This window comes from Microcebus murinus, chromosome 4 (genome assembly GCF_040939455.1).
Source record: "Microcebus murinus isolate Inina chromosome 4, M.murinus_Inina_mat1.0, whole genome shotgun sequence".
Classification (NCBI taxonomy): Eukaryota; Metazoa; Chordata; class Mammalia; order Primates; family Cheirogaleidae; genus Microcebus; species Microcebus murinus.
The window spans coordinates 23,577,834-23,599,009 of NC_134107.1; the positions used below are offsets into that span (position 1 = coordinate 23,577,834).

The following is a 21,176-nucleotide window of genomic DNA, read 5'->3' on the forward strand; positions in this document are numbered from 1 at the left end:
TACATGTGATGGGCAAAATGCTTGGAACCCAAGTCTCAGCCATTCACACAGAAACTCTAACAAAAGCTTACATATAACTGTCCTTCAGAAATTCTGAATTTTAAACCACTTTATAGCTATAAATGTGAGATTTTTAAAAAGCAAATACTGAATGATCCTTTCCATCCTAGTCAACCTCACAAAACTTTAACTATTAAGTAGCAGCCTTATAATTAATTCAAGCATTATTTTATCCTCCTTGTTCAAGGGGAGAAAAGTCTTCACGTTTTTTCAGTTTGTAAATGATCGTTTAGGTTAGAATAAACACGTCTGAGAGAGAAAACACTCGATGTTGGTGAAAGAAGCAAATTCTTGCCCGGCTGATGTGCTACTTCTGCAGGCTGAGAAATTCAGTTGCTCAAGATGAGTTCGATTCAGCAGCTATCTGTCGGCAGACACTGGCCGGGGTGAGGGGCTGCGTTGCCTGGTAACGCATCTTCCCTGGCCTGAGTGAGGCTACTAAGGGCAGAGGCTGTCACAAACTCATTCTTTCAAAGCATACATAACAGAATAAATTTATAGGTCACATCTGATTTTTACAACACTTTTGCACGTTTCACCCCATTTACAGTCTTTGTTACTTGTATGTGGAATGGGCCCTAAATCGAAGGGGACCCTGGGAGCTACTTTGGACAGAGGTTTGTGGTTCGCAAATGCCATGCTGGGCAGCTGGAGCTGGGGAGCTTGAATGCACCCGGGGAAGGAAGGGGGGATGACACGTTTGCAGGCTGAGTGACTTTGCCTTTGCTTTGCCACCGCCCTGGCCGAGCTCGTCCCCAAATAATGACTGCATTCATATATGACGGAGCCGTGCTGTGGGCAGCTGTGTGCGTGTTGGGCAGGGCATGTGCGTTCATGCAGTCTGCTTCATTCGGACCTGGTAGCCATTTTGGGCGGTGGGTATTTTCCATCTCCCTTTACAGATGGGGAAACTGAGGCACAAAAAGGCCACGTCACTTTTCCAAGGATACCTTTCTGGGGCAGAGCCACGGAGTGGCTTGGGAGCCTCCTTCATAATCTCTGTTAGTTTCTCCCTGTATCTTTGATGGGGAAAACCGGCATCTGCTAGTCTTGGCTACAGTGCTGGCTAAACACGGCTTCGACAGGTCTCTCCAACCGCATCACTGCCTCCAGGCCCCTCCTAGAGGGGGGCTGGAGTTGCCCCTGGAAGCACATGTCCCTGCTCTGCCCACCACCCTGCCTCCCTCAGCAAGGAGAACCTTTGGAGGGGAGGGGCCGTGTTTTATTGGGCTTCCTGTTTTCACCACCTGGAACTTTGCCCAGCACATAGCTGGTGCTCCAGAAATGTTGCTGAATGAATGAATGAGTGAATGCATGATGCAAATAAGTGGCAGAATCAGGGGTCAAACCCAGGCCTGTCCTACTCCAAAGACTTTTCATTCGTTGCATTTCAGCTCGTGCAGGATTTAAGCTTCTCTGTCTCACCTGGCTCGGGCAGGAAAGGACACTACAGTGTCTCCGTGGGGTGGTGGGGTGCAGGGTTTCTGCCTGTGCAGGGGAAAGGTGGAGGCTCGGGGAATTAAGAGATGGGAATTGGGAATTAAGAGATGTTTGGGAGCACATCAAGGGTCACATGGTGTGGTGGAGTTGGGAGGGGCAAACAGACCAGAGGGTTGGACGTGGGAAGTGCCGGGTTCGAGTCCCCATCCCTCCACTATCAGGCCGTGTGACCTCTCTCTGGCTCTCTGTACCTCGCTTGCAAAGGGGAGGGGCTGGCCCGGTGTGGTCTTGGGCCCCAGTGCTGATTGCTGGATGAGGGGAGAGTGCGGGAGGCTCTTTCCGCTTCTCTGATGTTGGACCCGGCTGGGGCCACTATCGTGGGCAGCCACCTGAGCCATGAGATGGCACCCAGGGACAAGACCTGGGCTGGGCCCTGCAGCTGGGGACCTGAGAAACTTCTAGTCTCCTAGAGAGCAGCTAACGGGGGTGCTTCGAGTCCTGACTGAGTCAAAGCCCCATCCCACCCCAGGAAGCTTCGGGAGGTGAGCTCCAAGTGCTAGATCGTCAACAGGGCTGCTCTTGGTGACTCAGTTTACACTAGTCCTCTGAGATAGAAATGACACCTGTGGCTCAACGGTGCCTCCCTAGGACAAGATGAAGCCTGCCCATGCTCCTCCCATGCTCCTCCTCCTCCTCCTTGAGCTTGTCTATGTAAGAAAAAACCTTATCACTGCCTTGAGAGGCAGTGGGCTTGGAGCAGGACCATCTGGGTTCAAACCCCAGCTTTGCCCTCCTAGCTACGTGATCTTGAGCAAGTTATTAAACTTCTCTGGACCTAAGTTTTCTCATCTGTAAAATGGGCATGGTAATATTGACCTTAAGGGATCTGGAGAGGATCCAATGAAATAGTGGATGGGATCACATTACTGTCGTTGTCTTTGTCACCTGCCCTGGTTGGAGACCCCCTGTCTCAGGCTTCTCACTTGGTAATTTAGGACTTGCACAATTTGGGGGTGGCAGTGAGGTGGGGGTGGTGTCTTGTTGGACCGTAGAATGAAATATGCCTTGCCAAGACTTTCCTTGGCCTTCAATGCTCAGTTCAGGAGCCACTGTGCTACAGAAGCCTTCTCTAACCTTTTCAGCCGAAACCACTGCCCCTTTCTACAGGCCCCACCATGTCTGGAACATAGCACGCTTATCCCATCCATCCCGTACCACTTAACCATGCTTGTTCCTTGTTCTTCCCTTCCACGGACTGAGATTCTGGTGGGGAAGCTCTGAGGAGGTGCCCAATGAATGAATAAATGAGACAAGACCCAGGGTTGGGGGAGAGCAAGACAGACAGGCACGAGCTGGGGGCTGGAGGGGGACCCAGGGCTGCACGGAGGGGCCATGGGGCTGAAGGCAGGACACAGGCCCTGAAGATGGTCCTTCCTTTAGACCATGTTTTCAGACACAAGGAAACCTTACTCGGTTGGACTAATTGAAGGACATTTGAAATTATAGTAGATTTAAAAAAAAAAATAAAGTACTTTTTAAACTTTTAAGTTCCAACAGTAGCTTGACCTTGACCTCCTATAGGTCTCAGAAGAGCTGTTTAAAGCAACCACATGTTCTGATCGGGGCACAGTTGCTTCCACAGAAGGGAGGGTTTCCGGAGGGCTGGGGAGGCAGGCTGTTCCCGGAGCTGGCCTGGCCTGGCCATGCTGACTCCAGCGGGCAGGCCACTTGCAGGGGCCGGGGCGGGCGGCGCTGAGCGGGACGGCAGGGAGGTTGCCAGCTAAACTCCACCCAGGGTCCCCTGCAAATGGTTGCAAACGCCAGCTTCACAAGAGGGGTTCCTGGAGAAGGTGGTGGCTTCCCGTGAGTCCACATACTTTTTCTCTTTAAAAACTTTGTATTTTGATGTAATATCAGATTGAGAGAAAAGTTTCTAATACAAGAAATTCCCAGACCCCCTTTATGACGACTCCCCAAATGGTGATGTTTGACTGTATTTGCATTGTCATTCTCAGTCTCTCTCTGTCTCTTTCCGCGGGCACCCGTTGCATGTAGGTATTGCTATGTTGCATACAGACATAGACATATTTTTTTTTTCTGAGCTGTTTAAGAGTAAGCTGCAGACATATGCCTCTTTGCCTCTAAGTACTTCAATGTGTCGGTCCTAAAACAAGGCATTGGTCCACATTTGTGGTCCCAGATGTTCAGTGAACCTTGTCTTAGGTCAGGTGGTTTTATCAGCCCTGGGTGCAACGGGGCTGATCTTAGAGGCAGCTGAGAGGAGCCATTCTCCTGTGACTGCATCTTCTTCCCTTCCTCCTTGACCTTGTCTCCTGCCTGCCTGTCCCTGGCCCATCCAAGGCACCCGCCCCAGGAGGGCCCAGTGGAAGTGCCCCAGGCCTAGGGTTCAAATCTTAGCTCTACCTCTTAATCCACTGTTTATTCTTAGACAAGTCATTTACCCCTCTGGCTTCATTTTCAGGGGCTGTAAAATGGGGATATTTTACATGGTGGTTGTAAAGAGACAATAACCCTAGTGGCGGCATAATACGTGCCCTAGAACTTTGTGAAGTACGCAGCACAGTTCCAGGTTTTTCGTGAAAGCTCAGTGTCAATCTCTTTTCCTTCCTTGCTCTGGGAAGCCCACTCCACCTCCAGACCAGGAGAAAGACCCTCCCCTCCCCTCCATTGTGGGGAGAACGGAGAGAACTTGTCTAAGGGTGGAGCCATGGAGAAGGGGGTGTCAGCCCCTGCCTCTGCCGGGGGCCCCTCCACGAACCCAGCAAGTCTGCCAGGCACACAGAGAGCCACTGGGCGGGGCAGCGGGGCTGTCTCGGGAGTTTTGCCAGGCTCAGTCGTTTGCACGTTAGTCCCGTTTCCCGAACACCTACTGTGTGCCAGTGCAGCCGGAGGGCCGAGGAATCCCCAGGGCTCTCCACCAGGAGAGGCAACTCTGGGAAATGAAAATGGGCTCAGTTGCCGGCAACATGGGCTGGATCCCTCCTCTCGAGCCTCAGATTGTTTTGCCCATCTGTAAACTGAGGATGCTAATAAGGGCCACCTTATGAGAATCCAGAGGGGATTGGAATGAGCCAAGAATGTTCCAAAAATATTCCCAAAAATGGGAAGAAAGAGCTTTGCAAGGAAGAGCAGGAACCTGCCTCAGCGTCTGGGCCCCTTTAAGTGCTGGGACAATGGCAGGCGCATAGTAGGGCTGAATAACTGCCTGGTTGGCAGATCCTTCCAGGTGGGGCCTGGGTCTCCAACCAGACTTCTGGAAACCTCCCTGGGCACTGGGCTCCCCCCAGGGCGCCACCTTCAGCCCAGACTTTGTTGGAACTACAGTGCCTCCTGGTGGCCAGTGTGAGCAACTGCAGCCTTGGTCTTGGCCCGCTGGGAGCTGGGTCCTAGAACCTAAACGCCCAGGCCCAGGAACCAGCCCTTTGAGCCAGCAGCCAGGGCTGGTGACTTCTCCTCAGTCTTGGCTTCCCACAGGGCTGTGCCCCTCCATAACCTCCGCCCATCCCTTCCCTGGCAGGAATTCACTTAGCGTTGCTGAACTGAGGAAACGGAAGCCAAGAGGTTTGTCCAGGGCCACAGAGCTGCAGGGTCACCTTTAGTCCTTCATGCCCTGCCCTGTGGCTGGTTTCCTGGAGCCCCCTCATCCTGCAAGGCCCATCCTCCCGCCCGTCCCGGCCGCACCAAAGGCAGAAGGAGCCCCAGAAGTCTCCGCCCGCCCAGGTGCACGCGTGCGTTTGCACTGACTCCAGGGCACAGTCTGAGCACCTGCTCCCCCGAGGCCCGGGCTCACCCTGACCTGCTCAGGAGGGGACAGGCCGGGAAGCCAGTGCTTTAAAGTGGGGGATTCAGTGTCTAGGAGGTGAGCCCAGCCTGGGGTCGAGCAGGAAGAAGGGGGACCCTTGGCTGAGTCTTGGAAGCCCAGGAGATGCCATTCACAGCAGAAGAAATACAAACGATGGAAGGTTTCACTGTATTAGAAACAGAAAAATGTAAACTAAGACAGGGTCTCGCTTTCACCCAGCACACTGGCAAAGGCCTTGAAAACACTACGATGACTGGGGTTGGTCCTGAGATGGGGGTGGCTGAGGAAGTTGGCACCGTTCTAGAAGAGAACGTGGCCACGTCTATCAGAGGCCTTAAGCTGTGTGCGTGATTTATCTCAGTAATTCTAGTTCTTGGAGCTTCTTCTAAGGGAATTACCATGAATGTATCAAGAGATTTAACTACGAGGATGTTCATCACAGACCCGCTATGATTTCAACAACAGAAACCCATGTACCCGACAGGGGAGGATTGACTCAACAAAACAGAGCCTGTCCGCACGCTGGAATACGAGGTAGCCATTGAAAACGGTCTGACAGAATACAGAACAGCATGGGAAGGTGGACAGGACATAGTACTCGATTGGGAAAAAAAACGTTTTGCATAAAAATGTGTTCTGTGTGTGTGTGTGTGTGTGTGTGTGTGTCTGATAGTTTTCTTTTTGTCTTGATTTTTAAAATTTTTCTATAGAGAACATAGATTATTACTTGTAATGATTTTGGAAAGCCACAAAATTCGCAGAGAAAAAGAAAGCTATCGTAGTAGCTGGCCACAGGTAGGAGAGGTGAAGGACGTGTGGGTAGAAGGAAGGGTCCAAGGGAGGGTGGACACAGGTCTGTGGGGCTCAGGCGAGGGGGGGGCTGGGTGTGAGTCAGTGAGGCAGGAGAGACCCCGAATGCCACATAAGCTCGATTTGTAGGGGTGACAGATTTAGCAAAAAGCAAGCAAACAAACAACAGAGCCAGGACACTCAGTCAAATCTGAATTACAAATAAACAATGGATATTTTTTAGTGTAAGTATTTCCCATGCTTTAAGTATTTGGGATATACTTATGTTTAAAAAGTATTAACTGCTTATCTGAAATGCCAATTTCATGAGCCGCCTGTATATTATCTGGCCATCCTATGGAGGGCTCGGAGAGCCAGTGAGAGCCTTGGGAGAGGTCCTGACGGCTCACGTGTGTGTGTTTTCCACCCTCGCTGGTTGTGTTGGAGGGTGGTGAGCCTGAAGGTGGAGACACCAGCTGGGTCTGGACTGGAGCCTGAGCTCTGGGGGTCACCAGGATCCCAGAGGCCTGAGTCACGGGGGTCCAGTTTGTAGGGACAGTGGCCAATCCCTACCACAAAAGGGCCTTCCTTTCGCTGCAGCTTCCTTAGCCTCCTCCACCCCACTCCGAATGGTGCGGGGGCCACACTTCCCACAGTCCCCCCGGCGCGGAGCCCAGCGCCCCATCGGGGGATGCACCATCCGGGACTCTAATCAGCACTCTCAGATGAACTTCAGATAGCATTTCAGCCTGTCAGGAGAGAACAAACAGAAAATTAATTCAGACCAGCAAAATAAATAAATAAATAAAAGAGAGAGAGAGAGAGAGAACAAAATCAATCCACATTATCTATGTTCCTACTTCTGGAAACTGGAAACTTCTAGTATTTTCTAAGGACAGAAACTCCACACCCTCTCCCCTTTTCTTGTCAAAATAAGATTTACTTAAGTCGAACATCTTTCCATGTATTAAAATGCTATTCTTTCATAACATCAATTTCATTCATTTGTCCCTCAAACGTTTATTGAGCACATACTGTGCACCAGCTATAATACCAGGCACTGGCAGAAGGGGCAAACCAAGTAAATATATCCAGATATCTTCCCTGATATGTGAGAGGGAGAGAGAAACAATAAACAAAGGGAAAACAAAAAAGCCAAATAAATACATAATAACATATGTTAACTTCCAAGAAAGAAACAGTGTGCGGAATACAGAACTGTGAGGAAGGATCTCCCATTTATGGATCTATCACCCTTTATTTAAGCAACCCGATATTGCCAGATATTTTGGTTGTTTTCAGTTTTTCTATATATGAAACAATGCCACGATGAACTTTGTCTCTAGTTAACTCTTTGACCCATCATTCATCATTTCTTTACAATAAATTCCTCGAAGTGAGCTTGCTGAGTAAAGGCTCATAAACTTTTTTTTTTAGTTTTCTTTCTTATATTTGAACACAACTTTGTGTTTTCTCTTTAGGGAAAAAAATATACGTATTTTTAAATTAACATGCTATAATTTAAAGTTACAATTTAAAGCTTAAAGTTTAAGTTTTTGGGTCTGTAGTTTTATGAGGTTTGACACATTCCCGTTTCATGTACTCGTCACCACCACCAGGACACAGAATGGTTCCATGACACCCGTGCAAACCCTTTGCCAACAAACCTTCCCCTCCTCCAGCCCCTGGCAGCCAGCGATCTGTTCTCTGTCCCCATAGTTTTGCCTTTTCCAGAATGTTCTATGATAACTAAGTGGGGTCATACTTCACGTAAATGTTGAGACTGGCTTGTTTTACAGATCACAGTGCCACCTTGGAGGTTCACCCGCGTCACCGTGTCACCGTGTCACTAGTTCACTGCTGAGTCGGTCCTAGCACGTGGCTGTCCCCACCTTGCTCAGCCATGCACCTGTCAAAGGACACTCGGGTTGTTTCCAGGTTGGGGTGATTATGAACAAAGCTTCTGTAAACATTCGCATACAGGTTTGGGTTCCCCTCTCCTGAAAATAAGTCTTTATTTCTTTGGGGCAAACGCCTAGGAGTGGGATTGCCGGGTATGAGGTCCGCGTAGGTTTAATCACGAAAGACACTGCCCAGCTGTCACCGTGATGCCCGAGGGTTCAGCTGCCGCTCACGCCCACTCTGACGGGACACCGGCAGGTGTCCTCACATCTGCTGTGATAGGTGCGCGGCCGTCGCGCTGTGGTTTCCATCTGCCTTCCCGTGGCGGGTCATGATGCTGGGCACGTTCTCACGCTTACTTGCTGCCTGTGTATCTTCTTTGGTGAAGCGTCTGTTCAAATGTTTTGCCCACCTTTTTTTAAACATTACTGTTAACTAAACTCCACACTTTATTTGGATTTCGCTAGTTTCCCCCTGACGTCCCATCCCCCTGATGCCTCCAGGATGGGACAGTCCGCACGTCTCCCCTGCCCTCTGTGCTCTGTGGCAGCTTCTCAGACTTTCCCTGTTGGGGAGCGTGTTAGGGGCTTGGTCAGGGGGTCTGGGTGGGCGGGGGCCCCTGTGCCGCCTTCCCGGTGGCTGGCCTGAGGACCGGCGCTGCCCCTCTAGCCCGTACTCTGCGATTGGCAGCCCTCGAGGGCGGGACACTGTCCGTGTCTGTCCGGTGCACACGGCTATGCTCCACGCACGTGTGCTGAAATGCCCCCCCCCCCCGTCACCGCTGACCCTTCGGCATTATTTATTGGGCCCGAAGCTACATTAGGGACATCCAAGTTGAGCTCTGGACAGAGCCCAGTGGCAGATGAGGTGGGGTGGGGACGTGATCAATGGCTAACCTTTGACCCCCGCCCCACCCCCACACGACTGTTTGGACAGCAGCGGGTTTAGTCAGTGCCCTTTAAATAGCATGCAGGGGCCCGGCTGGCGTGTTTTGTTTGAGGAGATTACATCGGTGCTGTGCGCTCCGCCACGGGCGTGTGGGGCCAGCTCGCCGGGAACAGAGCGGGCGGCATGTGCCCCACAGAGCAGATGTTTGCAGGGAAAAGAGATGTAATCAAAACCACGGAGGATAAAGTTACGGAGACCCTGAGCCCTACACGCCACATGCACGGGCCGCACACCGCTCCGCGCAGACACACGCCACCGCCAGCATGGGGGGGGGGGTGGGACACGCACCCACACGCAACTGTGGGCACACCCTTGGGCACACGCATCCCACTGCGTGCCTGCGCTTGACACTCCACAGACCCACCCGCGAGCATCTACACGCGTGTTCCCGTGCCCACTTACGACGGCAGACCCGGCCACACGCCCTCGGGTGCCCGTCCGTGCTCGCAGACGCTGCCCGCACCCTTCCCCAAATGGCTTCAGAAGTTCGTTCTCTTTAAACCGTCACTTTCGGAAACCTCTCAAGGCTTTCATGTTTAAAAAAGGTGAAAGTAGATCAGAGCGATGCCACTGGCTGAACCGGGACCGTGGGGAGAGGTTGAGGGATGCCGGCAGGTTTTCCATTTCTTGCATTTCTTCCGCTGCAGTGCGACAGCCAGGGTGCCCAGCACGGGGGGGGGGGGGGGGGGGGGGTGGCTCTCACAGTGGGGGGCTCGGCCCTGGTGGGGTCCCGGCAGAGGTCGACGGGCCCTCTGTGGCTCCTGATTAAAAATGTAACCTTGAACCAAATGCCTCCCACTTCATCAGAAGCCATGTATGGAAATGATGTTGGCCTAGGGTTGTGTGAAGGCCATTCAGTGCCACAGTGGCCACTGTCCAGCACGCACCTTCTGCGGGGCAGGCGCTGCTCTTGGCGAAGTGTGTGCATTACTCGACAATTCTGAGTAGTCTGGGGTTTATTTCCAGGTTAAGACTGGGGAAGCCGCACATTGGGAGGACCTTGTTTTGGCCTCCAAAGCCTGGGCCCGGGGACAAACCCCTCCAAGGGATCCCCTCCCCACCAGGGCAGGGCCACCAACATACAGCCTTTCCAGATCCACACGGAGCCACTCCCGGGAGGGTGGGGAGAAGGCGGACCTGCAGGCAGGTGGTCTGGACCCAGGCTGGGTCCCTACGGGTGAGCTGAGACTTCCCCTGCGGCCTTTTCTCTCCCCAGCGTGGCATCAGGGGCGGGACATGGAGCCAGTTCCCGGCAGAGCCTGGAGCCGCTTTCCTGGACATTGGCTCCAATCCTCGAGCCTCCCATATCAATCTTGTCCCTTCTTCTTCTGTCTCCCTGGCCCTCCTCGTTTCTGTCCTGCTCCCTGCGTGGAGACGTCCCTCAAAGTCTGCCTTGGTCTGTCCTCTCCCCTCTCCTTCAGCCATCTCCGCCACTCGTGCCGGCAGCCTCCGCGGTGGCATTGCTGCTGTGCGCCTCTTTCAGTGCCTCCCCCCGCCCCTGCCTTGCCGTGTAGCGGGATGAGTTGGCTCACGCATTTGCCCCGCAGACACATTCTGCACGTGCTCCACAGGGGACCAGAGCAGCGCAGACGCACGGATAGCTGGGCAGGGCAAGAGCCCAGCAATGTTTGTTTCTTCGAAGTCGTTCATTTATTCTTCAGCAACCTCTTACCACATTTCTGCTGCCTGCCCTGTCCTCGGCTCAGCCCCGGGCTGAGAAGGGACAAATGGCATGAGGTGCCATCCCCTGGGGAACTGACATTCTGTAAGAGGATCTGGCCCTTTAGAGCTTGATTAGAGACCAGGCAGCAAACAGGCGCTAATTGGAGAGAGGGAGCAGAAGACAGAGGATGGTTGCAGTCTGGGAGGGCTCCCTGGAGGAGCTGGTGCTTTACTGGATCTTGGAGGTCAGCTGGAAAGGAGGGGACATTCCAGGCAGGTGGCAGGAGGCAGGGGAAGAAGGGGACCAAGGAGGTCAGTGGTTTCCTTTGGTCAGGAGTAACCCAGCCTGAGTTGTGGGACCTCTGCTGTCAGCACCCGTCCCGTTGAGGACACTGCAGGGTGAGCTGGATTCTGACCAGCACCCAGGCCCCGGGCCACCTCGCTGGAGAGCACTCTGCTGGCCTCGCCCCGGCCTGGCCCCACCCAGACAGGCTCGGTGGACTCCGGGCCGCCTGAGGAACAGCAGTGGGGATGGAAGACTCAGAGAGGGAGGCGTGGCCCCCGCATTCACATGGCCATCTGGGGAAGGGGCACCAGTGAGCCAGACCGGCAGGAGACGGGCACGGCCGGACCTAAGGGCGAACAGTCCAGTTGTCCTGCGGGCAGTGAGCTCCCTGTCACCCAAGGCTGACGGCAGCACTTGGCGAAGATGCCGCAGGGTGGAAGGAGTGGAAATAGCTGAGCTGAGGCTGGGATCGTAGGCCTGAGGATTCTGAGCGGTCAAGTGCAGCCACAGAACTTTCTGGAGTTTGCCTGTGTTGTCTAAATTAGGAACCCAGCCTCAGAATTCAAAGCAAGATGACTGATGACCCAGACTGAGGCTGGAAGGACCCAGGAGCATCCTTCCCCAGGTCCCCCCGTCTGCAGCATAGACACGCCCCTCCCCCCACCCCAGGTCCTACGTGGGGGGGGCCTGCAGGTGAGTGGTGGGGGGACACACCCGGCTAGGGCCACAACAACCACGGCTGCAGGCTCTCCCCGGAGGCAACTGGGTCATCTGGAGTCACGGGTGGAGTGGGCAGTGCAGGCGCTGACAGCCGGGCTCCCAGCTCTCGGGCTGGTGGCCTTTGTGTGCCCTGTGCTGTGTCCACTTCTCCCCAGTGGCTTGCTCCCAGTGGGTGGCTGGAGGTGGGCAAAACTGGATTCTCACTGGTCACCATGGACGCCTGGACGTTCCACTGCCTACCCTGCTAAGCTGAGCCACTCAGTGCCGAGGGGCCCTCTGAGGGCCACGTCCTTGCTCCCGCGGACTCAGGGCTGGTCCTTCTCCCCACGGGATGAACAGGACAGGACTCTGTGGTCATGTGAGGCCCCTGGACTCCTTCTGTCACTACCTTTCTCCCTGGGAATAGGCCCCAAGGCCATGGAGGGCAGGGAGCAGAGGACGGGCCCTCTGTCCATAATTAGGGCGGGTTCCCTTCTCTCTCTGGCCTCAGTTTCCCCTCCAGTTAAAACTAGGAATCGGGGCAGGTCCCCACCAACCCTCTGCTTCTATAGCGCGGTGCACCCCTTGCCAGCCCCAGACCTCCTCTTGTGGGGCGGTCCCAACCCTCACCCGATGCAGAAGGGTGCTGTAAGGGTCCATGGGCGATGAGATGGGGCCTGGGGGTTTGTGCCGGGGCAGGAGGGGGCAGGGGCTGCCTCCCCCCCGGCCTGGCCTCCAGGAAGTTGCATAACTGGGATGTTTATTTTTGGTGAGGCTGGGTGGGATTTCTTTCCTAAAAAAATCCCAAAAAAACAAAAAAATAAAACAAAACCAAAAAAAAAACCCCAAACATAAAATTTGTCTGCCAGGAAGATAAATATCTTTGCTGAAAGCTCTTGGCCTGGCTGCCAGCTGCAGTTTGCATAATGCTGTCACTGAAGCCGTGGCTGTCCGCCTGTGCCTGGGCTCACATGGGTGTCATGCGTGATGCCTCTGGGCTGGTCCGCCACCCCCATGGCGTCTGCACGCTCAGTGGCCCCCAGGAACAGGCTCTGGAAGCTGCTTCCAGGCCTACTCTGGGCACTCACCTCTGTTCCCTTTCCTTGGTGCCTTGGAGAGGAAGGTGAGAATGACAGAGGCAAGATGTCCCTCTCAGCTTCCCCCGTGTGTGCACAAAGCAGGGATGAGCTCGAATCTGAAGCCTCAGCCCCCAGGATCTGGATGGAGTCAGAAGACCTGGGCTAGCGCATCATCCTGCCCCTTAATGCCTGTCGCTTGGACCTATTTCCAGAAGAAGAAACCGAGGGTCAGAGTGGTTGATGCTCATACCTACTGCACATGCTTGTTGTGGTGATCAAAGCCTGTGCATGTAAAAGGTCTTGTCAAATGTCCCCTCCCACGTCTTATTAATCATGTACATTCTTTCACTCAACAAGGTTCCTGTTCTCTAAGTCACAGACCAGGGAATGTGCCTAAAGAGGTTCACACCCACATCTCCAGACACCCGTTGGATGCCCTTCCCAAAGTGTCTGCGCATGCTCCTGCCCGAGCCTGTGCACTCAGGGCCTTCACACTTGGAGGACTTTTCCAGGGTCGGAATCCTCTAATCCTATCAGGCCCTTTGGGCTTGCAAGTCTGGACCAGCAATGTGGATAATGATAATGGGCAAACCCTACATAGCCAGCACTGTGCCGAGTGCTTTCCACGCGAGACTCTTTATTTCCCACAGCTACCCCACGAGGAAGATCTACAAGTATCTTCACACCCATTTTATAGAGGGGGAAACTGAGGCACAAAGAGGTTAAGTCAACTGTCCAAAGCACAGAGCTGCAGAGTCACAGGTGCAGGATTCGGAGCTGAGTGCCTGGCTACAGAGTCCACGCTCTAAACCCTCTATCGGGAGGCGAGTGTGTCTGCCAAGGGTGCTAACTGGGCTCTTTAGACTTGGACAAGCTACTTCCCACCCCACCCTCCCATCCTGGCCTCCCCCTCCTCCCCCTCCTCCTCCATCCTTGCCGGTTCTGAGCTCCTGGGAGTTGGCCCGTGAGCCCCGTTCTGGCAGAGGACAGAGGCTGTGGGCCCGGGCTGTGAGCTGTGTCCATGTAGGTCTCCCAGGCCCAGATGTCAGCACGCTGACAGTGACAACGTCCGTAAGCAGTGGGCAGGACGCTGCGTGTAAAAGGAAATGTGGCCCCTGCCTCAGGCATGCCCACCCCCAGGGGAGAAAGACCCCTCTGTTGGCCAATAAGTGAGACTGCTGTGGAGGGTGGGGTGACAGGCATGGAGAAGTGACCCCTCCGCACTGGGTTCTTGGGGCAGAGTCTCCAGGGCTTCTGCTGAAAGAAGGGACATTCCTCTCTGCCACGGTGCTGGCCCCTCCACCTCGCTCCCAAGCCTCCCAACCCAGACATGGGTTTTCGCTTCCACCCAGGGCCAGCATTCTTCATGCCCTAAAGTCTTGACAAAGGGACTCTCTCTAGAGAGAGGTGCTCAGGGTCAGAGAGGTGAGGATTAAAGGGCATAGAGGTCAAATTGGCTGGCCCAGGGCCCATAACATTGGTGCTGGAAGGGACCCATTAAGATGAAGAGGCTCAGAGAGGGGAGGGGACTTGCCCACGGCCACGCAGTATGGTAATGCCAAGCCAGGATGAGAACCCGAGTGTCCTGACCTCGCATCTAATGAGCCTCTGAGTGGGGAGGGCAGATGGTCCCCGACTGCCCCCCTCCTCTGTTGCTTGGTTCAGCCATTGGTTTCTGACTTTGTTTCCTCCTCCTCCAGCCAAAGAGAGCTCCCTGGGAGAGCCAGAGTTGCCGCCCGACTCTGACACCGTGGCGATGGACAGCAGCTACCTCAGTGTCAAGGAGGCTGGGGTGAAGGGGCCCCAGGACCGGGCCGGCTCCGACCTCCCCAGCCCGCTGGAGAAGGCCGACTCGGAGAGCAACAAGGGCAAGAAGCGGCGCAACCGGACCACGTTCACCAGCTACCAGCTGGAGGAGCTGGAGAAGGTCTTCCAGAAGACCCACTACCCCGACGTGTACGCGCGGGAGCAGCTGGCCATGAGGACGGACCTGACCGAGGCCCGCGTGCAGGTGAGTGAGCGAGGCCGTCTGCGCGTGGGCAGGGGGGTCTCCTGACCGTCCAGCAGCCACGCCAGGGCTTTCTCCACCTCGGTCCACGGAGCGCTGAGACAGGTGGGCGCTCAGCCTGCCCCTCATGCCCTGGCCTGCCCAGAGCAGCTCTGCTGTTATCCACGATCGTATCAGGCTTCTGTGTCACCGGTGGGGGGGGGGAAGGGCCCCCAGTGCAGGGACAGGACAGCTGCTGCAGGCTGCTGGGCTTGACACGGTATGAGAGTCCAGACCCTTTCACACCGGGAAGGACAATGGGTCCCTGCTCTGGAAGGCACGTCTGTTAGACGGGAAACAGTACAAACACAAAGGTCCACAGTAATCCAGTGGGCAGAAACAGAGAACAATCCAGCTCTTCCTTCAGCCTGGGATGGCTGCCCCTCCTCCACCTTTCAGGTCCCAACTCAACATTCCTCCTCTGAGAAGTCCTCCTGACCACCGTGGCTAAAGCAGTAGCCCCCTACTGCCACCCAATCACCAAAACACCCAACACAACACAACATAATGGAACCCAACACACTCGATCCAACTCAACCCAACATAACCTAACTCCATGCAACACAACACAACACAGCCCAATAGAACCCAACACAACCCAACTCAACTCAACCCTACACAACTCAACCCAACACAACCCAACTCAACCCAACACAACCCAACTCAACCCAACCCAACACAACTCAACTCAACCCAATATAACACAACTCAACTCAACACAACACAACACAACTCAATTCAACCCAACCCAACACAACTCAACTCAACCCAGCCCAACCCAACGTAATTCACACCAATACAACACAACCAAACCAGGTCACCTTCTACCCATTGTCCCATTTTATCTTCTTTATAGAATATATGACTGGCTTAAGTTACTTTATTTTCTCTTGCTACTGGAATGTTAGCCCCTTGAGGTCAGGTGCAGCCTGAATGTTTGTCACTGTATTCCCACCAATCAGAGAAGGCCAAACTCAGCAACAAAAGCAAAAAATAAAGATTTGTGTCAACCTCCTTTGTCCAGAGAGGTGTGTGACCCCCACCCCCTACACACATGAAATCATAACAAAGAAAGAACCAGAAAGAAAGCAAAGACCTCGGAGTAGCCAAAACACATGCACTAAAGTTCAAACTTCAATTAACCACAAAATAAACGTCATGCTCAGCCTGCTTTTCCAACCAAACCATGTTAGAAACAGCAAATGCAGTGTTGTCATGTAGCAGTTTTCTCTCCTCCGGTGGGCAGAGAAATCAACGGATTGAGAGCAAAGAGGGATTTTTAAAAAGTCAGCACAGTGCAGCGATCTGGGCCACTCAGTGCCAGGACAGAGAGGCCTTGCCCTCCCCGGCAGGCCCCACGGGCGCAGCTGCGTTAGTTCATGAAAGAATCTAAGCAGCGTGCTTCTAAGGCGTCAATAAAAGGTTCTTCAGTTTCAGCCACATTCTGTCCAATAAGGCAGAGGCATTGGCAATGCTGAGAAAGGACTGACGGTCACTGGTAAATATGCAGCGTCTGGGAAGGGCAGCTGCCCGAGGTGGGGCTGGAGCGTGCCTGGTGGTGGCCGAGGAAGGCCGCAGGGCAGCGGGGGCTCTCCTGTGCCCCAGAAGCCCTGGCACACGCACGCTGTCATCTGAGTTGGGGTGACCAGCCGCCCACGTGGCCTCACATGCCAGAATCCGGACAGGAACCCAGAACCAGCCTGGGCTCCAGCAGCGGGTCTGGGAGGATCTGCAGGGGAAGGGGCGCGGCAGGCTGGGCACACCCTGTGGGTGCTGTGTTGCTAGGGGGATAAACCGCTTCGGTTTCTGTTCAGTGCGAGTGTGCATAGGTGTGCGCCTATGTGTGTTGCACACGTGCTTCCTAACAAACATACGAGCGCCCGGGAGTGGAGTTCCCCGAGTATTGAAAGAAAGGTGGCCCTTTCAGTACAAGACATGGACGTGACACCGAGGCACGCAGATCATTTTTCAGTCACCTTGCAGCTAAACCGGAGTGTTCTCTCTGAACACACATACGCGTGTGCACACACACACACACACACACACACACTCATATTTATGCCTACTGCCCAAATAGAGTTGGGCAGCTTACAATTAAAGATGTATCATTTCAATTTAAGAAAAAGAATCACAGCATGAAATGGGGAGGTAATTTGGTAAAAATTTAGGCTAAGGATCGTAATTGCCATTGAGCACAAACTTCAAGCCTGAGCTTCCTGGCAGCCAAGGCAGAAAAGGAAACCCTGATATGTTGCATATCTTATCATGAATTGGGAGGGTCATAGAATTATAGAATGGTAGTGCTTGATAGATGAGGAAGAAGAGGCCCAGAGATGGGAAGTGATCACCTGAAGTTACCAGCAGTGGCTCAGTAGCAATGCTGAGACTAGAGTCTAGGAGTGCTTCTGTGACTTTGGCTTGCTGTACCAGGACGCATGCCAGATTGTTCAGAGGCTTTTCTTTGTATACAGGCAGCAGGGTGGGTGGGATCTTCATGTGCGTCAGACCTCTGGGTTGAGCCCTGAGCCTGGCAGTGCCCTCAGGGGGTGAGGGGGCTGCAGTGGAACCCCCTGCCTGTCTCTGCTGCGTTTGTTCAGGGCGCGTACTCAGCTGGTGGCCAGCCAGGTGCCTGGCGTAGAGCGGCAGTGGGGACAGGGTGGGGGGCGATGGGAGCCCCAAGATGGACTTTTCCTGGGAAGAAGCCTGGGGTCTGGCCCTGCTCCAGGGGCTGCAGGGGCCTCTCTGCTGTCTGGGATTCCAATCTCCGCAGCTGGTGTCTGAAGACAATAAGACAGAGGCCTCCCCGCCCTGGGCCACCCCGCCCTGGCCCCAGATGGGCTGCGGTTAGCGAGGCCTCCGCCAAGACAGTTGGTTCCTTGCACAGCCCCGTCCTCGGGAGAGGCCTGTGCTGAGCAGGCCCAGGCCAGGGTGGGCCCGGGACCGGGGTGGTCCTGGGGTGCGACGTTCAGGACGGGAGAGCGGCCGGCGGGGACCTTGCGGTTGGCTGTCCTCCCCGGGGCTGTGCCCTTGCGGTTGGCTGTCCTCCCTGGGGCTGTGCTGCAAGACTGCTGCGGCTGCAGAGCCTGAGGCACCGAGCGGCGGTGGGGCTGTGTGGCCTCTGGAGGGGAGGTCTCAGGGCCCCGGGCTCCAGGGCTCAGAAATGGAAGGGTACCCCTGCCACATTTATGGGGCAGGATACTGAGGACCAGCAATGCTAACTGAGCTTAAGTCTCAATTTGGGCAGAAAAGCCGGAGCCAGGGCTACTGCCTCGTGCACAGGGTAAGGCCAGGACAAAGGAACCCCCGCAGGAGGAGGTGGCAGCGAACTCCCACCCCCATCAGCGGCTCTCCCACCTCCCTTATCTCCACCTTCAGCCCTCCCTTAACCCCGAGCCTGACCCTCTTCCACTCCCGTGCCAAAGACAGCTCTCTCTGCTGCTCTCCCCCGCCTGGTCATTCGGTCATTCGTCTTCCCCAGATAACCGCCTCCTCCTCCCTCACACCAGCCCCGCCCGCCGCGTTCTATCCCCACTGCTCCCCTCCCGCCAGCCCCCTTGCCAGACACAGGCCACCTCCTTCTCCCCTCGGGGTCCCTCCCAGCCCACCCCTGGGTCCCCTGTTCCAGAGCCTGCAGGGACACCTCCCACCCCGACGGGGACCTGGGACCCATAGGGGCACAAGGGGACCCCCGGCAGGGGCAGCAACATGAAGAAGAGAGGGAAGCCATTTATCTCTGTGCCTCTAGTGGGCTCTCCCCTCCCCCTGGCTTCTCCCGCAGAAAACCCTGGGAGGCTGAGGAAGGAGCGGAAAGACGGAGCTAAGCCTGCAGGAAATTAAACATGAAATGAAAACAAGCTCCTCTGATTCATTCTCTCATCCTGGCCCCGTCTCCCATCCCAGGCCGCTGATAAAGGGGGATCCCGTTTCAGCAGCGCAGAGCAGAGACCCCACCTGCCCCCGGCTCCCAGTGGGAGGCCTGGGCCTGGACCCCAGGGGCCCTGGAGGAGGACGGCCCTGGGAGGCCCGGGGCAGGGCCGAGGCCCCAGGCTGCGGAGAGGGCCTGTCTCTAGGGAAGACACAGGAAGAGCGCTTCTCCTACACTGCAGGCAGCATGTACACACGCACACGTGCACACACGCGTGGGCACACTCGTGCACACACATATACTTGGGCTCAGGCAGGGGGGAGCGAGTTGAAGCAGGAGCGGAGAACGCACCCATGTCCCGCCCAGCCCCAGCTCAGCCCACCTCTGTTGACCTCGCCCCCTAGCAAAAGACAGCCAGAAATGTCAGGGCTATAAATAAGCAGACGTGGTGAGACGCTCTGAACCTCCCTGATTCGTCTCCTGTCTGTGTCGCCTGCCGCTCCTACGAGGCACCATTCCTGAGAGGACGTAGGGGCAGACGGGGCCCCATCTTCCAGGTGCAGAGACTGAGGCCTCGGCCAAGCCGGCGCGCCCGTGGGCCCTTCTGTTGGCAGCCCTGTGGGCACCTGTCCACACCCCTGGCCGGCGCGTCTCCCCTCCCCACAGCGAGGAAGCTCAGGTGCTCTCAGGCAGAGAAACTTCCAGCAACGACTCCTCCTAGCTAGCTTGGCAGCCATGAGCTAGGGAAAAAGTGTTTCCAGCCGGAGGGCAGGGACGGTTCCTCGGCTTTCTCAGTGTCTGCGCCCAGAAGAGCCTGGCAAGACCCTGCTGGGGCTGCTGTCTGGGGGGCGGCCCTTGCGTGGGAGTCTGCAACGCCCGCCCGCAGGCAGTCACCTCGAGCCGGCAGGAGGGCCCTCGAGAGGAGGCTGAGCTCTGCCTTTGACTCGGCCAGACGCCATTGCTGGCCTGCAGGCTGACCCCTCCCTCCTCTCCCCGCGCCCTCACCCCTCCCCAAACCCCACGTCAGGGGCCAGGGGTTGCAGGCCCCAAGGTGGGCCCTTGCCTGCGAGCCCTGGGAGAGTTCTCCCTCTCCCAGAAATGCTCCTGCAAAGGGAAAGCACCCACCCCTGCCCCCGACCAAAGACGCTGGTGTGCACATCTGGCTCAGAGACCTCTCCTCCCCAGTCGAGCCAACGTCCCACCCACCCATGCTCAGTGACAGGTGGCCCTCCACTCCTTCCCAGCATCAAGCCTCTGCTCTGTGCAGATTTTGTAGCGGCCAGCTCTGTGGACAGCACTGAGGCAATGCCCTTCACTCGGCATTCGAGGCCCTCCATAATCTGACTCCAGCTTCCGTGCTTCTGTCTTTCCCACCCTGTGCCTCAAACTGGCCTCCTCAGGTCTTCTGAATGTGCCTTGCTGTTTCTAAACTCAGGCCTGGGCTTTCCTCCTTCCAGCCAACCACCCTAGGCCCAGCTCCCGTCCTCTCCTCCAGGAAGCCTTCCCTGATTGCCTCTGTTGCCTGGCAGAGCTCTTCCTATCCCACAAGGCCTCACCCACTTTAACACATGGGTGCTGTGAGCTGGGAGACTTTGTTTCCTACAAGAAGGGTGCAGAGGGAGAGGATGCATGGAGGTAGGAATTCTGAGCCATGAGCCTTTTGGAGAACTGGCAGAACTATGTGTGATAGTCTAGAATGAATTTCTGGAGGAGCATTCGTACTTTTTACCAGATTCTCCATGTGAGTCTGTAACCCATAGAGGGTTAGATGGCTACTAAGATGACCTGTGACTTGTTTCGTGGGTGGGCTACATTTGCCTGCTCTAGATTCTGAAGCTTAGGAAAATGAAGCTACCGACCCCAAATCACAGCCCTGGCTAGCTGGGGGTGAGCTACCTTCCCACTCAGTCGATGATTCTAGACAGTAAACTCTTGAGGACAAACCGAGGCTGACACTTACCTGTGGCCTCCTGGCTCCCACGTGCTCCTCCACTGGTGGGTCTCAAGGAACAGTTTGCAGTGCCTGCTGGTGAGGCCTCCAGGTTGGCGTCTGACCCTTGTGACAACTGCTCTGTCCTGCAGGTTTGGTTCCAGAACCGGAGGGCCAAGTGGAGGAAGAGGGAGCGTTTTGGGCAGATGCAGCAAGTTCGAACCCACTTCTCCACTGCCTACGAGCTGCCCCTCCTTGCCCGAGCTGAGAACTACGCCCAGGTACGTCCCACCCCAAGCTGCCCCCTGTGACGCCTAGCCCCTGGCACTCTGAGAATGGGCCCCTTGGAGGACAGCCCAGGTCCCCTGCGACAACACTCAGGGCCCCAGGCTGCCCATCAGTCCCACGCTGGGGGGGGGGGTGCCTGTCTATACCAGAATGTGGGAGGCGCAGGGCTATTTCGGGCCAAGCAGTCGTTGATCCAGGCTTGGCTGGACTTTGGGAAAGGAAGCCTGGAGCGGTGAGAGCAGCTCTTTCCTCTGCTGCTTCGGCCCCTTGTGCTGTGGCAGCATTGGGACCGAGGCAGGAGGAGCCAGGGGTCTCCAGGCCATCAGAGATCACTGAGAGTGTCCCCTCTGCAAGGGCG

The 21,176-nt window shown here is 55.4% G+C and overlaps 1 protein-coding gene across 1 annotated transcript in view; it reads left to right on the forward strand.

The window, feature by feature from the left end:
- The window catches only part of ALX4 (ALX homeobox 4), a 43,103-nt gene that overhangs the window by 15,208 nt on the left and 6,719 nt on the right, over positions 1-21,176 (forward strand). The window contains exons 2-3 of the mRNA XM_012790407.3: positions 14,389-14,699; positions 20,683-20,811. Coding sequence (XP_012645861.1) covers positions 14,389-14,699; positions 20,683-20,811 — 440 coding nt within the window. The remainder of the gene's footprint in view (positions 1-14,388; positions 14,700-20,682; positions 20,812-21,176) is intronic.